General features: G+C 46.3%; 1 protein-coding gene across 10 annotated transcripts in view; it reads left to right on the forward strand.

Annotated features, from left to right (window-relative positions):
- Window positions 1-16,022, forward strand: part of LOC310831487 (hexosaminidase D-like) — a 41,445-nt gene that overhangs the window by 11,587 nt on the left and 13,836 nt on the right. For 2 of the 10 annotated variants that reach the window (XM_083712080.1, XM_083712082.1), the window contains exons 2-9: window positions 4,858-5,001; window positions 7,041-7,140; window positions 8,841-9,090; window positions 11,136-11,245; window positions 11,525-11,612; window positions 13,774-13,938; window positions 14,641-14,821; window positions 15,724-15,795. In XM_083712080.1, the coding sequence (XP_083568206.1) occupies window positions 7,046-7,140; window positions 8,841-9,090; window positions 11,136-11,245; window positions 11,525-11,612; window positions 13,774-13,938; window positions 14,641-14,821; window positions 15,724-15,795 (961 nt within the window). In that variant the 5' untranslated portion in view covers window positions 4,858-5,001; window positions 7,041-7,045. Of the gene's footprint in view, window positions 1-4,857; window positions 5,002-6,101; window positions 6,383-6,450; window positions 7,141-8,840; window positions 9,091-11,135; window positions 11,246-11,524; window positions 11,613-13,773; window positions 13,939-14,640; window positions 14,822-15,723; window positions 15,796-16,022 lie in introns of those variants that run through there. The other 8 variants (XM_083712081.1, XM_083712083.1, XM_083712085.1 and 5 more) reach the window with 7 other exon arrangements.

Genomic DNA, 16,022 nt, shown 5'->3' on the forward strand with positions numbered 1-16,022 from the left:
CTGACAAGTAATTTGGCACTCCCCCTTTCAGCCAAGGTGTTATTTGTTTGTAGACACAGAAATGTAAAAGCTCAGAATACTTCGCACATTCAAGAAAATGTATACTCCTGGCTTGAGGTCCCAGTGGTGTTAGGCCCCTAGATTTTCCATAGTCTGGTCACCTGCCCTTTCCCCATGTAAGGGGGTGTTGTTTCAGGAGAATATCAGAAGAGCGTTGCTGGATCAGACCAACATCCTTTCTTCATGTCAGCCAAATGTCTGAATGGGAAGAAGCCCGCATTTAGCAATGAGTGCAACGGCAGCACCCTCACTGCTTGTGATTCCAAATCTCAGTCTCTGAGAGACATCCGCCCTGTGATATTAGAGGCAATACACAGCCATCATAGCAAGTAGCCATTGAGAATAATCTTCATGAATTTGCCTTTTAAAGCCACCCAAGTAGGTAGCGATTATTGCAACTTCTGGTAGTGAATTTCATAGTTCATAAACTTTTTTATTTTTGCCCTCTGCAGCAGTGGGAACTTGCTAAATTTACCTCTTTTTTATTTATGAACTGCCCTGGGATCTCTTGATGAAGACTGGTATATTAAATCCATCCATCAAAAAGTTGCCATCATTGACACAGATGAAAATAGGCATGTGAAGACTTATATAGAAATGATCAGCAGTTTTAGGATTTATCTGCTGGTCCTTATGATACAATGGCCTAATCAAAGAAAGTAATACTAGAGTCCCATAGAAATTAACAGGGCATAAATTGGGTGCAAATTAGGGCCCGGAGCCCTTGAGGCTACTACCTGTTGCAACTAAGCAAGACTGGGTCTTATAAGTGCCTGGATGGGAGGCTGACTTGGAGTCTGTGACAGAAGAAAGGGAGGGTAATAAATGTAATAATATTTGTTCTTTCAATTAGTCCTGTTGCACTGCAGGGTGTTGGGTCCCATTCAGCCCTACAGTTTTATGATTCCAAGTCCTTCCTTTAGTTTGTCCTGAATCTTCCAGCATTCAGCTTCATTGTTGGACTGTATTGGCTTCTAGTATTATGCAAGGTGTGTGTGTGTGGGGGGGACTTGTTTCTTTCCACTTTCTGCACTTGTTCATAATTCTTACCTATCTCTACCTTGTTTGTCATTGGCCTCGTTCTTGGTTCCTTTTCTGTTGACAGCATGGGAACATTGAGTTCACTACTGGAGGGAGGGAGAATGTGCAAGTTATCGACTGAAGAAAGAGGGAGGGAGAAAGAACTTATCTTTCATACCTGTTTCGGTTTTTAAAAAAATCTTCTAGGATCGTCATCGCCAACACTTCCTTGTTATTTTTGTAACCATTTTATCGCTAATCGCTACAAAACCTTTCATGTGTGAAAGTTTTTGGGTGGGTACAGAGTCAGAATTTTAGAGTTGGAAAAGGGCAACCAAAATGATCGAAGGAAAGGAGTGGCGCTTTTTCCCCTGGGGGTCCGCAGGGATACACATACCCCTAAATATTTTGCGAATCTAATTTTGGCCTCATTGAGGGGCAGTATTTCAATATGAGTAGGAAAATGAGACTACCCCTAAACATATTTTTTTTAGGGGAAAAAATGCACTGGGAAGGAGGAAAGATCACAGCATTTGAGATTTTTCAGTTTCCAGGAAAAGGCAAGTAAGAGGCGACAAGATAGAAGTTTGTGGATTTATGCCTGGCATGGAGGAAGTGGATAGAGAGAAGTTTTTCTCACTCTCTCATAACACTAGAAATCATGGGCTTCCAATGCAGCTGCTTGTTGGAAGATGCAGTGCAGAGAAAACTTCTTCATGCAGAGCATAGTTAAACGAAGGAACTTGCTTGCACAAATTGGCTGTCTTTAAATGTGGATTGCACAGATTCATGGAGAACAAGGCTATCAATGGCTATTCTCTGCCTCCATAGTTGCAGGCAGCAAGCAATGCTTCTGAACACCAGCTCAGAGAAAAGAGAGTTCTTGTGCTCAGCTCCTGCCATGCAGGCCTCCCTTTAGGGCATCTGATTGGTCACTGTAAGGACAGGATGCTGGAATACTTGGCCTGACCCAGCAAATTCTATTCCCCCCCCCCATGTACTTATATGGGGGAACAACAGAGGCCAGCCCTACCAGGAGGTAGATTGAGGAAACTGCCTCAGGCAGCAGAAATGCTGTTTATGTCACACAGTCTGCTCTAGCCCCCCCCCTAAGCCAGCCAGCTGTGCTCAGGGGCAGTAGAGGATACTACAGTGGTACCTTGGTTCTTGGGAGTCTGTTTGAAGCTCCAAACGGTTCGAAAATGAAGGCGCGGCTTCCAATTAGCTGCAGGACCTTCTTGCACTCAATTGGAAGCCGTGTCGGACGTTCAGCTTCCGAAAAACGTTTGCAAACCGGAACACTCACTTCTGGGTTCGCAGCGTTCAGGAGCTGATTTGTTTAGGAGCCAAGCTGTTCATGTACCAAGGTATCTGATCACCAGCACTGAAATATTTATTGATTTGGATTTAAATCTTGCCCTCCCTCCCATAGGAGTTTAAGGCAGCAGACACAACAATAAAAAAGCATTTGTTGATTCTTTTCCAAAAATGTCTTTTGAGATGTTCAGATGTTCAGCACCGTCCCTGGGGATGATTCCACCATCGCCACACACCCCTCTCCGCGTCATTTGATGTGAGTCCCAATGTCATCTGGCCTTAGAAGTAAAGATCCCCTGCAGCACCCCACCCATAATCCCACTTGCCCTATAATCCATCCATTGCGGGAGAAAATGCTATCTTTGGCATTTTGTCTGCAGCCCTTTTCTGATGATTGAACCCTTCTGAGCAGCTGCAGGACCTTGTTGGATGGCAGCTGGGCAGGCAGAGGAGCCCATTAGCGATATTACATGGGGCTGCAATTCCCAGCATGATCTGTCAAGACAGCAGTCCCCAGTTCACCCTAGCTGAATGGCAGCAAAAGGGCATTTTGCTCAAAGATGAGGATGCCAAGCAGAGAAGCTGGGAATTGGAGCAGCAGTATAGTGGCAACTTCAGGAGTGTGGGATCCCTTTACGATAGTCACAGCAACGTCCCTTCTTAGGTTAGACAACTTTCCAGGATTATACAGTACAGTGGTACCTCGAGTTAAGTACTTATTTCGTTCCAGAGGTCCATTCTTAACCTGAAACTGTTCTTAACCTGAAGCACCACTTTAGCTAATGGGGCCTCCTGCTGCTGCTGTGCCACCGGAGCACGAGTTCTGTTCTCATCCTGAAGCAAAGTTTTTAACCCAAGGTACTATTTCTGGGTTAGCGGAGTCTGTAACCTGAAGCGTATGTAACCTGAAGTGTCTGTAACCCGAGGTATCACTGCACTTACTTTCTTTGATTGGGCCATTGTATCATAACGACCAGCAGATAAACCCGAGGTACCACTGTAATCATAAAGAGGGATGTATTGCAACTATCAATGCAGGTCTCTTGGTTTTGCCTTTTAGCTAGATCTACTATTTTCCATGCATGTATGTGGGCAAATAGTTTGGAGTGTTCCAATATCTTCTTTCGGAGAGACTGAAGTTGTGTTTTCCTTGACGTTGCATTTTATGTAACAGAACTGGCATACCTTTCTCTTGAAGCTGAAGCACATTGTGTTGTCAGTGCTCCTAAATATTGTACTCAGCTTTGGAGCATACGGAACAACTCATTGGACTTCTTCCTGTGCCTTCTTCAGAGAGACCCTAGGAGCCCATCCTCAGTGGCTGACACACCTCCTTTCACTCTGACTGGCTCCAATGGCCAGAAAGGGTGAGAAGACGTCTTCTCATTGGCTAAGAAGCTCCCCTTTTGTGGTGATTTGGGCAGCTTTAGGATGCTGGAGACAGAGATGCTGCTGCAGAAATAGTAACAGATCTTTGACCTACCCCATGTCCCCAGACCACTATACCTCTGAATTAGAGGCAATGTCTCTCTACCATGGCTAAACTCTGGATGGCTGCAGGTTGGGGAAGGCTTCTCTCTATTGCTCAGAAGTTGGGTTGCATCTAATTAAGTTATACTCTAAGAGTAGACCCATTGAAATAAATGGACCCAGTCATGCCCATTATTTTCAAGGAGTCTCCTCTGAGTAGGACTCGCATAGGCAACAACCCTCACTGCCTGATGTCAGCTAGGCTTCATCATCATCATCATCATCATTATTATTAATTTGACTTATAGACCACCCTTGATTGAAGATCCCAGGCAGTGTACATTAAAAACATATTTTAAGAAGCATAATAATAAAACATAATACAAAACATAATAATAGGCAGCATAATAATAAAATAATCTTAATCAGCCCCTCCCCCACACCTGTAGCAGACTATAGATTATGTATTGGCTGAAGGCCTGGGTAAAGAGGAATGTGTTTGCTTGGCACCTAAAGACATGCAATGATGGTGCCAGGCAAGTCTCTCTGGGGAGAGCATTCCAAACAGTGTAGAAATGGTATAAATAAATATATAACCAGGACAGCCAAGGTGGTCTTGGTCCCAGAACCCAGTTCACTAAGCTCCTAGTAAGCTTTGGCACATGCCCACAGTCACCTTGGCATATCCTGTTGCATGCTGGGTAGTTTCAGCACTCGAGAGGTGCCTGGCTTTTTCTAGGTCCGCTAGTGGGCACTTAACTACAAATCCTTTGGCAATTTGGCCAGGAATGGCGCTTGGAAGAATCACCCTTGGCTCTCAGAATTGGCAATCATAGTTCTGGAAGGCAACCAAAGAGTCGTCCTAGTACAACCTCCTGCAATGCAGGAGTCACAGCTAAATCAACATACTTTGTTTTGAGACTCCAGTTAGATAGACAGTTTGGTATGTATTATGCTCCTGAGATCTTCTATCCCCATGTCTTTTCCTAGGTGCTTCTGACCCCCTTTGGCTCTCTGGTAGGGCAGGGCTGCTTCAATGAGACCCAACTGTCTCTGCCGGTTGAGAACGCCTGTCCCTAGGCTAGCACTGCTGTCCCTCTAGTTCTTCCCGTTGGACCAGCCGGGATTGAGCAGGTAAGCCCAGCTATTGAAGCAACAGTTGTACTGTTTTGCTTAGGTATTATGACACACACAAAGCCTGGGGTGCCTTCAGGTGAGACAGTCCCTTGAGGACTGCATGATTTGTAAAAAGGAAACCCCAATTTCAACACCCCAGGGGCATCTCCCATTAACAAGGCTGCCTTTGACTAAGGTTCCCAGAGAGTGGCTGCCAGTTAGGTTATACTGCATTAGATGGCCTCATAATTACTTTATTATTTGTTTATAAGATTGATTTAGCGGTTCCTTTTATACAATACAGAGTCTCAAAGATGCTCAACAAAATAAAAGTACAACACATAAAAGCAATTTAAAGCTATAGTTAAGTAATATAGTGAAGGTGTGAGCCATCCCCAATATTTTGTCTGGAAATTTCTATTAATTGTAAATTAAAAGCAACGTGTCCTATCAGTATTGTAACTCAAGGCCAAGAAGCTACATTGGGAGGGATATAAATCTAGCCAAATTTCAGGGAAATGACTAGTTGGAAAATAGAAAGCTACCTTTTACTGAGTCCGACCATTGGTCTATCTAGGTCAGTATTGTTTACACTGACTGGCAGCAATGGCTGTCCAGGGATTTAGGCAGGGGACACCCGGAGATGCCACTGGGGATTGAACCTGTGACCTTCTGCATGCAAAGCAGATGCTGCCTACCTCTGGGTGATATCCTTTGACCTGAGAGCCATTTCAAAAGTCTGCTCTGAATCAAGATCTGTCAGGCTGTTTCTGCTGACCCAAAAAAGGGCAGTCCCTATATGAAGGAAGCTCAGAGCGGGCCTGTCCTAATCCTAGGAAGCAGCAGGAGTCAGAAGAATTTGAATAGTAGTAGTGTTTATTTATGAACAACAGAAGAAACAAAAACTCATAGCAGCTAGGACTTGCTATATAGGCCAAACTAAGGCCATGTTCACATTTAAAACACTATGATACCACTTTAAACAGTTATGGCTTCTTCCCCCAAATAATTATGGGAGCTGTAGCTTGTTATGGGTGCTAAGAGTTGTTAGGAGACCCCTTGTCCACTCACAGAACTACAGTTCCCAAAGTTTCATGTGAAGACGAATCCACTGTGAAGCCACACTGGGAATTGTAGCCCTGGGAGGGGAACGGGCTCTCCTCGCACCTCTAAGCATCCTTGACAAACTATAGCTCCCAGAATTGTTTGGAGGAAGCCATGACTGAAGCGGTATCAAAGTGCTTCAAATATATGGTCTTGATGTGACCTACGTTTCTTATTATTTTCCCAAGGGGCTGTAGAGGGAATCTCACACTCCCAGGGAGGGCAAGTTTCTTTTATAGCCTGAGCCAGCAGGGCACTAATGCCAGCCCAATCTCTCCTTCTCTGATTAGATCAGGTAAAAGATGTTTTATTTATTTATTCCATTTATACACTATCTTTCCCCTAAGGAACTCAAGGTAGTATATACATGGCTCTCCCCCTCTCCCCATTTGATCTACACCACAACCTTGTGAGGTAGGCTAATCAGAGGCAGCAATTGGCCCAAGGTTCTGAGAGTGAGGATTACGAAGCCCTTGTCTCCTAGGTCCAGCGCTGTAACTGTTATACCACACTGGCTAACCATGCTACTAACCATGGCAGCCACATGCAACCATTTGAGGGAACTCCCCTCCCCAAAATTAATTAATCACCCTATCATTTGTTGCCGTGGTGAATTATCTGTGCCAAACCCAAACAAAAACAGTGAGTTGGCTCTCAGGGAGATATAACCGATACGCTTGCAATTAATTAGTCGGTAAAGGGTGTGGCAATTTCTCCTTGCAGATAATTCCCGAGGAGCACGCTCAGTGTGTAGAACGTTCTAGAAGTTCAGTTTGGCCTAGGATTACGGCAGGTTTGGGCTTGTGGAGGGGCTGTGGGCATATCTCCCTGCACTGTAGCATCTCATGAAAGTGGGTGTAGTGGAGCCTTAAAATCCAGACTGCTGCTGGCCCGTCTGGGTTGTGTTGAGCAGAGCTGTGACATGCCCCTTCGTGGCTCCTGTTCCTCCCTAGCAGGGATGGCGCTCCACCGGACCCAGAAGCTGAACCTCTTGCGGCTGTTGGTGCTTCTCACTGTGGTGCTGGCGGCCATCAAGTATTTCTTCCGGGACAGGTGAGTATCTTTCGGACAGGCATTGCTGTCTTGCAAGACATTGCTTGTCTTGCCTGCGGCCCTCCCTAGATGTTGCCGGACCCCAAACTTCCATCATCTCTGACTATTGGGCCTACTGGCTACTGGGAGCTGGAGTCGGCCAACATACCAGGGATGGCCACAGGGTCCCCCATCCCTGTTGGTCGTCCAGGGTCCTATAAATGGGGCTGGCTCAAAGCTCTTTTGCAGCCATGGGTGGAAATCAATGTTTGCCTATTGCTCTGGGGCTGTTTCAAGATTGTGGGGTACAGCTGCCTTCTTCAACCCAGTCCCCTCGAGATGTTCAGGACTATAATTCCCATTGGCCAGCACAGTTGCAGGATTTCTTTATTTGTTTAAATACTTATATGGTGCTGGGGCTTTGTTTATTTTAAAATATTTATAGGCTACACTTTCCTAAGAATACAGAGAGCTGGTATAAAACATATGAGATTGCAGTAACTTTGATTAAGACAAGAATTAAAGCATTAGAAAGAGCATAATTAAAAACTCCCATAAAAGATGTAGTTCAAAATGGCCATGCTGGCTGGGACCCATGGGAGTTGTAGTTCAAAATGGCTGTTTGTCAGGAGCCAGAGTCAGCAATAAAACACCCAGTGCCAGAAAAGTTAACTTTGTTTGAAGAAACCAAAACAGCTCAGGCCTAGTGATCCAAGCAACTCTTCCCAGTAGGTCTTGCCCCAGTGAGGCAGTTGCAAGGACTGAAAGGTCCCTGCTTTCCCACTGCTCTCTAAGACTCCTTCCCTGAGTCCTTCCCAAGCAACCTGTTGGGAGGGGAACTGGCCACAGCAGGAGGGGGAGAACCCCATGGCTTCTTCAGCAGCCTAGCTCATCTCTGGCCCCTGACTCTGCTGCAGCTTCCTCTCCTGCCGCTGAGTCTGGACTACCCTCTTCCCTAAACCCTGTTGCCTCTTCAGCTTCTAACACCTCCTTCTCCCAGTCTGTTCCTTCTTCTCCCTCGAACCACTTATCATCGCCATCCCACCACCAATCCCCTAGCTTTGAACCTTCTTCCCCTGGGGGTTCCCCCAGATGGTGTCTCCCACAATTTCTCTGCACCTAGCCAGTCCATGACACCATGCTCGTTGGGGCTGATGGGAGTTGTAGTCCAAAACATGTGGAGGTCCCGAGATTGGGGAAGAATGGCAGATGCAGCTGATGGACTATATGCAACTGGCCGAGATGACTGGCAGAATTCGAGACCTGGGAGAAGAGAGGGTTGAAGAAGATTGGAGGAAATTTAAGATTTATTTACAAAAATATTGTGATTTGGCGGAAAGTTAAGTAGGATGTTTGATCATAAATAATTGGCCACCACAAAATCGGATCGAAATAGGATGTAAAGTGAGATTAAGAGAAACTAATTTACAGAGGATTATATTTAAATGAGTGGTTATAAAATTTGCAAATTAGATGATAAATTGCTGGGAAAAATCTATGATGATGAAAATGGCAGCGGGAGATGTGAGGAAGTCCAAAGAAGTTATGAAACTTTGTTGAGATAAAAGAAAGGTTGTTTATTTCTGTACTTTATTTTGTAAAAACCCCTAATAAAAATTTATTAAAAAAAAACAAAACATGTGGAGGTCCCGAGATTGGGGAAGGGTCTGCTCTTGACATTAACCATGTTGGTGGTCTTCTACTCTCTTCCATGCGTGCAGCTTCTCCCTGAATCAATACAAGGGATCCAGCCAGGAGAGCAGCTTTTGGGGCAAGGCCGGCGACCTCAAGCACTCCGCAGAGCCTCAGGGCCAGTCCTTGGGTATCCCGGATGTCAAGGTCGTGGCAGCCGCCGCCCCTGCGAGGCAGGACGCCAAGAAAAAGGCTCTCCAGGATTTCAGCTTGATGCAGTTGCGGCTGGTCCATCTGGACCTCAAGGGAGCAGCTCCAAAAGTCTCCTACATGGAGCAGGTGAGGAGGCCCACCTTGAGCAGGGCTTGTACGCCAGATGAATCCTGGTGCTGGAGAAATTATTATAGAGAGTGAAAACTGAAATGTGTGTAAAGAGGTCTGAGCAAGTGATGGTTGGAATGTGAAGGTTGTATTTGCAAGAGAACCATGAGAGAAGGGCAGGATGACAGGTATGCAGGAAGTATTCCTCTAACTAGTAGAAGGAAGTATTGTGATATAGGCACACAATTGCCCTTTTGTTTCCATTTCCTTCTAAGTGCTTGTGTTGTTTTCATATCTAGTGTGCCACTTTGCACTATTTGCTGTTTGTGTTGTACCAGCTTTGCAACACCTAAATAAATGTCCTGTTTTGCTGACTTCTGGAGTCTGGGTTTGACTGGCCATCCAGGTGGAACCCAGAGGGTATTGTACTCCAATATTTCCCCAACACTGGAAGAGGGGAGGGGAAGGGAGAGAGGGGGAGGAAGTTGCCGGATACTTTACTAACCCCTGTCACTGTGCTTGATGCCACATCTTGAGCAGCAGACATTAATGGGTGATGAGGTTTCCTTCAGTGCTTGAACAGGAACTGCTTCCTCTGGAAGGCTTTTAAGTGAACTCTCCCCCCACCCCTTCTTTCCAGAGAAAGCAATTTAAATACAAACCACTTTCTCTGCAGAGGGGAGAATGCTGAAGGTGTGGTCTCACTGTGAACCACCTGGTTGGTGCTGAAAAGACGTCTTCACAGGAGGTTGCTGTAATTTACTGGCCAGAAGTTATACCAACTATGTTTGAGCTTAGACAGGTGTCAGTTATCTGACATCATTATCATCTCTGGCGATTGACATGGGAGTGGTCCCTTCCACCTGTCAAATGTGGTCTGCAGGGAGATTAGGAACTGGCCCATGGCCTGATCCAGTTAGCACCTGTCAAAACTAGAACCTGGGAGACCAGAGTTCAAATCCCCACTCAGTCATGAAGTTCACTGGATGACCTTGGGCCAGTCACTGCTTCTCAACCTAACCTACCTCATTGGAGGGGTGTGTGTGTGTGTTTCACCATTACTTTATTTTGTATACATTGTCCTTAACGGAACTGCGCACTTTAGCTGCGTTATCTCACATGGAAAGATTTTTAACCAGGCACTTATAAATCTTCTAATCAAACCAATAAACCAGTGAGTGACAGCCATGCTGGCTGGAGCTGCTGAAAGTCACGCTGGCTGTGGCTGATGGAACTTTTAGCTCAAAACATTTGGAGGGCACCAAGTTGGGGAAAGCCGCCTTGGATGGTTGCACTGCTAAGCTTAGCAATGGTTCCCATGAACCAGGATTGGGCAGCTGTGACTACAACAACAACTCCCATAATCCCTGAGCACTAGCCTTGCTGGTTGATGGGAGTGGCAGCCCAATAAGATCTGGATGTCCACAGCTTCCCTGCTTCTGATTTAAGAGAGATCTATTAGTGGATTGAAGCCCAGATGGGACATCTTTTGTTTCTCTCCTTCTGCCTCCTCTCTGGAGCCAATTCTAAGAACAGAAGAAGAGCCTTGGAACTGGATCCTGCCAAAGGGGACCTATCTAATCCCACATCCTGTTCTCACAGGGGACAACCAGAAGCCCCCAAGGGAAGCCCACAAAGCAGGATCTGAGAGCGATAGTGTTCCACCATTCTTGTTCACCACTCTAGGGTTCCATTTAGGAATCATAAGAAACTAAGAAAGCCCTGAGTCTGCATCAGTCCCAAAGGGGGGAGGGAATCTAATCCTGTTCTCACAGTGGCTGGCCAGATGCCCCAAAGGGAAGAAGCCCAGATGAGTCAAACAGCTCTCTCCCCTTCTGTGATTCCCAACAAGTGTCATTCCGAAGCACAATGCCTCCGACAGTGGAGGAGAGAATATATCCATCAGGGTTAGTAGCCAATGATCGCCTTCTCCAGGTTCCTTTTAATGCCATTTGAGGTGGTGGCCCTCAGTGCCAGTTCTGTTAGTTAGAGTGTGCTTTGCCACATTGCAGTTGTGCCCGTATGGCAGCTGGATGGTACATCTCACATGTGCTTCTCTTCAGATCTTCCCGCTTTTCTCCAAGCTGGGTGCCACCGGCATCCTGATCGAATACGAAGACATGTTTCCTTTCAAGGGAGACCTCGAGATCCTCAAGTCTCCGTACGCTTACAGGTAAGAGGTCTGCCTCAGTCGCTACTGGCCTGCTGTGCGTGTTTGGTTGGTGCCATACAGTTGTGAGGACATCCAGGGCAAGACCTGACCCTGTGCACCAGAGAGGTGGCGCTCCTTGGATTTGGGGCTCTATCCCATTTCATTGCCTTATGGAAGGACCGGCTCCGTGTGGTTTGACTTATTGGAAGTGGCCTCCCTTTCTGCTCCTACCCGCCAGCTCAACAAGGTCTCTGGGATGCTGGCAGCTTGTGGCTGACCGGTGCTCTTGTCTCCTGACAGCGAAGAAGATATTGAGAAAATCCAGGAGCTGGCAGCGCTCAACAAACTGGAGCTGATCCCTTTAGTGCAGACCTTTGGCCACGTAGAGGTAGGAGAACCCCCTTCTTCATTCCAGCACTGCTGGCCTTTGGTTGCCTTTCTGGTAGATCTATGACCTGGTCTCTCCCCTTCCCCCACCCTGCCTTTGGTGTCCATGCATACCATGCTGGCAGGGGCTAATGGAAGCTGTAGTCCAAAAACAAGGCTGTACTAGCTGGGAATCATGGGAGTTGTAGTCAAAAGCATGCCTATCCTGGCTAGAGCTGATCGAAGCTGTAGTCCAGATTTTCCCAAACTTGGGTTTCCTAGCAGTTTTCGGACTACAATTCCCATCATCCCTGACCACTAGGGATAATGGGAGTTGTAGTCCAACAACAGCTTGGGAAACCCTGAGCTAGAAGACAGACTATTGACAGCTGCTTTTCACCTGTGAGTTTTGTAACCTTAATGGCTGTGTTGTTTTAAAATCGTACTCCCCCCACCCCATATTTTCTGCTGCTGCTGCTGCTGCCTCCCGTCCCCTCCAATAGAGTCTTGATCTAGTCTTGCTCAGGGAGGGCTAGTCTTTCCTTGGCTTGCCTGCAAGGAAGAAGGGTGTAACTGTTCAGAGTGATGCAGCCTTCATATCTGGTTAGGCCAGTTCTTGCCCAGGGAGCTGGACTCCAGTTGTGCTGCTGAGCAAACAATGACTACTTGTTCTGATTTGTTAAAGGAGCGGGAACTGGTTCCCTTGACCTGGGCAAACCAGCAGGGTGGGGAGGATTCTGCACGGAGCAGATTCTTTAATAGCAGTTGGATAGATAAATTAAAGATGTGAAGGGGTATTTTCTTTTTGCATGGAGAGAAAATTATGGAGGCAGCTAGGACTGCTGAATCTCTGAGAATTAGGTTGTTTTTGCAGGGATGCACAGAATTGCAGAGAAGGAAGGGATCCCAAGTGTCATCTAGTCCAGCCCTCTGCAATGGAAGAATCACAGCTAAATTGGCTGCAGGAAGGGCCATAGGAAAGTGGGAGAATACCTGCCCAGCATGCAGAAGGTCCCAGGTTCAAACCCCAGGAAGTCTGTGTGGGGCTGGGAATGTCCTCTGCCTGAAACTCTGGTGGGTTGCTGCCAGATGGTGTAGGCAATTCTGAGTTCGATGGACCAAGAAGTCAGACTCAGTATAAGACAGCTTCCCTTGTTCCTAGATCGGACTTGTCCCGCTTGCCAACCCAGTGTTACAGTTGCCCCCAGGAGAACAGCTGCAAGACATTTCCTTAACACAGAAGCTGCATTTAGTATTTTCTATTTGCTGGACTGCCATGAAGGACTTCCTGTTAGTATATTTTTGGGAGCTGGCGAGTTAAATGGTTCAGTGTGGACTAGTCACTTGTGAAGATGCAATAGATGGTCTATGCCAGTGGTTCTGAAAAGGGGTGGTTGGATTACTTAGGGAGGGCACTAAGAGGCATGGGGCAGCAGGGTGGGGGTGTTTGTGGGCCTCTCCAAGTGCATTGATCTCTTACTTACAATTGCCCAAGCTAGAACCTAGAGCAAAACACCTTCCCTGCTTGGTATTTAAAGTTTTATTGCTCTTATCGCTTTCAAAGTGCTTACTATTCTGAGTTGTCACAAGTCACAGGACAGCCAAGTATTGGGAATAGCTATTGATTTTCTTATAAATTAGTTACCATACATATCTGTGGTAGGTGAACGTTTGAGCGTGTTTAATAAGTAGTTATATATTAACATTTTATGCTATACATTTCCTTATGTTTTTGTTAGGAAGAAGATATATAAAAAAATTGGGTGCAATGTCTGGTATCACTGGATCGAGTTGATCTGTTTTGTTGAATTAAACAAAGTAGTTTTAACTGGATTTTGAACCAATGTGCAATTAATTGCTACTGTTTTGAATTTTATCTTATTAGATTTTATTATTGCTTTTGATGCTGTACCCTGCCCTGGGACATTAGGGCAAAGGGTGGGTAATTAATTTAACAACAACAACAACGTATAAATAAATAAATGTGCCATTTTCCTTAGTGGGTCATGCAATCCATTAGTCAGAATAACGCTTTTTATAGGGTAGGGGGCACTGGGGATGAGTTTACAGAACCATGGTGGCTGTGGCCGAAAAAAGTTTGGGCACCCCCGTCTGTGCTGTCCCCCTAGGTCTTCCCCTTTCCCCATTCATGCCCCAGATTCCTCTCCTCCTTTCTCCTGCAGTTCATCCTGAAGCATGACAAATACCGGCACCTCCGGGAGGTGGAGCGCTTCCCCAACAGCTTCAACCCCCACGTCCAGGAAACAATGGCCATCGTGAAGTCTGTGCTGACCCAAGTCCTGAGCAAGCACCCACAGGCCAACTGGGTGCATATTGGGGCAGATGAGGTAAAGGAGCTGGATGAAGTGGGGTGGGGGGAGGTTAGATAAGGTGGACAAGGTCTGTTCCTCAATGGTAGAGCCCCATTGTATGTTAAGTACCTAGCTAACTGAAGTCATTCACAAAACAGTTGTTGATAGCACAGACATCCTGGCATTGGCACCAGAGTCCTTGAGCTCTGCTCAAGCCTCTCGCTTGCCTTTGAACAAAAGGTAGAATTCATATCTGTTGCTCCGCCTGTTTTGACTCTGGCCCTGCCCTCCACTGGCATGTGGCCCTCAGGTGGCTATCCAGAAAGAAATCCACGTAGGTTCAAATATGGCCTCCCGACCACTGCTTTAGGAGCAGAGAATGTTGGTGTTCTCCCTGGTGGCACCAGGCTGGAACGGACTACCTGGGCAGGTGGAGGCCTCTCCTTCATTGGAGGTTTTTAAACAGAGCTTGGATGGACATCTGTCAGGGATTCTTCAGCAGCAATTCCAGAACAGCAGGGGGTTGGACTAGATGACCCCTGGGGTCCCTTCCGACTCTTATGATTCTATGATTGCTCCCAGCAAATGGCCCCCTTCCTTGCTAATGTGCCAGGCAGGCTCTTGAGTTGTGAGCCTGCCAGGTTCCTCCTGGTACCAGCCTTGGCCCTGACGTTCGCACCTGGCTCCTCCTGCACCTTCCGTTACCACCTGCTCTCCTTTCTCCTTCTGTCCCTCCAGGTCTTCCATCTAGGGGAAGGGATGGACTCCAAGAACTGGATGAGTCGCAATGCTGGCAACATGGGCAAGATGTACCTGAACCACATCCGGGAGGTGGTCAGCTTCATCACTGGCCAGTGGGGTCTGCATACCCTTCTCTGGGATGATATGCTGCGGAAGGTTGACATGGCAGCCATTCAAGGTCTGTGATGCTTTCAGAGTCTTGTCTGGTTACTGCAGACTTTGCCACCCTGGGCTTCTTTGGGAAGAGGAGCAGGATTTTATTTTATTTTATTTTATTTTATTTTATTTTAGTTCTAAAGACTTCATTGCGTGACAGTGCAGCAACGAACCAAGTGGTGACTTGCCATTATAGACCCATAATGGATGCTTAGATATTACCTTGGAACAGAAAAATCTTCTATTTAAAACCTACAACTGGATACACAAAATTGTTTTTTTTGTGAAGGTGGTTGTGTCTCTAGCAGCGATCAGCTGAGTTGCCTTTATTTCATTTGTTTATTAGCCCAGTTCTAAGTTGTTAATAAAACTTGGCTTATTAAACCGTGGCTTAACGCCACATATGAATCCTACCCAGCAGCTTAACTATGGTTTGTTTACTGCCAATAAACCTTAGTTTCTTGATGGACACAAACCTTGGTTTGTTTGAACTGTGGTTTGGCATTATGTGTGAACTATCTAGGCCTTTCTGGACTACAGCTCCCATCAGCCCCAGCCAACATGACTACTGGTCAAGGCTTATGGGAGTTTTGTGTCCTTCAACATTCCTGCAGTAGAAGTCTGGGCACCAGCTTAGGAAATTAGGGCTGTGGGTCTGAGGACAGCAGTGAAGAGCAGCAGGATAGAGGGGAGAGAAGGGAGACGGGAAGAGAGAGTGGGCAGAGAGGAGATGTACATGTGTCCTGGGGCCACAAAGCTGTGGAAGAAGGAAGTTCATAAGCTGATGTGAAAGAGCCAGCCAAATCTTTGGCTGCAAGGCTCTAGTCCTTAATGTCTTGTTGCTGAGGTTGTTGAATCTAGAGTGGGAACAGCAGTACCTCCTCTCCACCTTCTCATTTTGTTTGTCGATTTAAATCTTTTCAGACTCTGGCATTGCCAAACACGCTTCTCCTGTACTGTGGTTTTATGCCCCGGACTTTGATACGCAGCAAATAGGTTTGTGGGGGTTATTTGTTCATTTTTATTAAATAATCTATATCTTGCCTTTCTATTTTAAAAAAAAGTTTTCATGGCAGCTTACAAATGGAACATTAAAATACAAGAGGGAAAGCAACAAAAGAAACTGGCGAAATTGGCAGATAAATTTAGAATTAAAAGGCGGGGTAAAGAAACCAGGTGTTAGACGAACCTTCCCAGGAAGAAATTTCACAGCCAGGGAGCCA

Source organism: Podarcis gaigeae, assembly GCF_964106915.1.
Source record: "Podarcis gaigeae genome assembly, chromosome: 14".
Taxonomy (NCBI): domain Eukaryota; kingdom Metazoa; phylum Chordata; class Lepidosauria; order Squamata; family Lacertidae; genus Podarcis; species Podarcis gaigeae.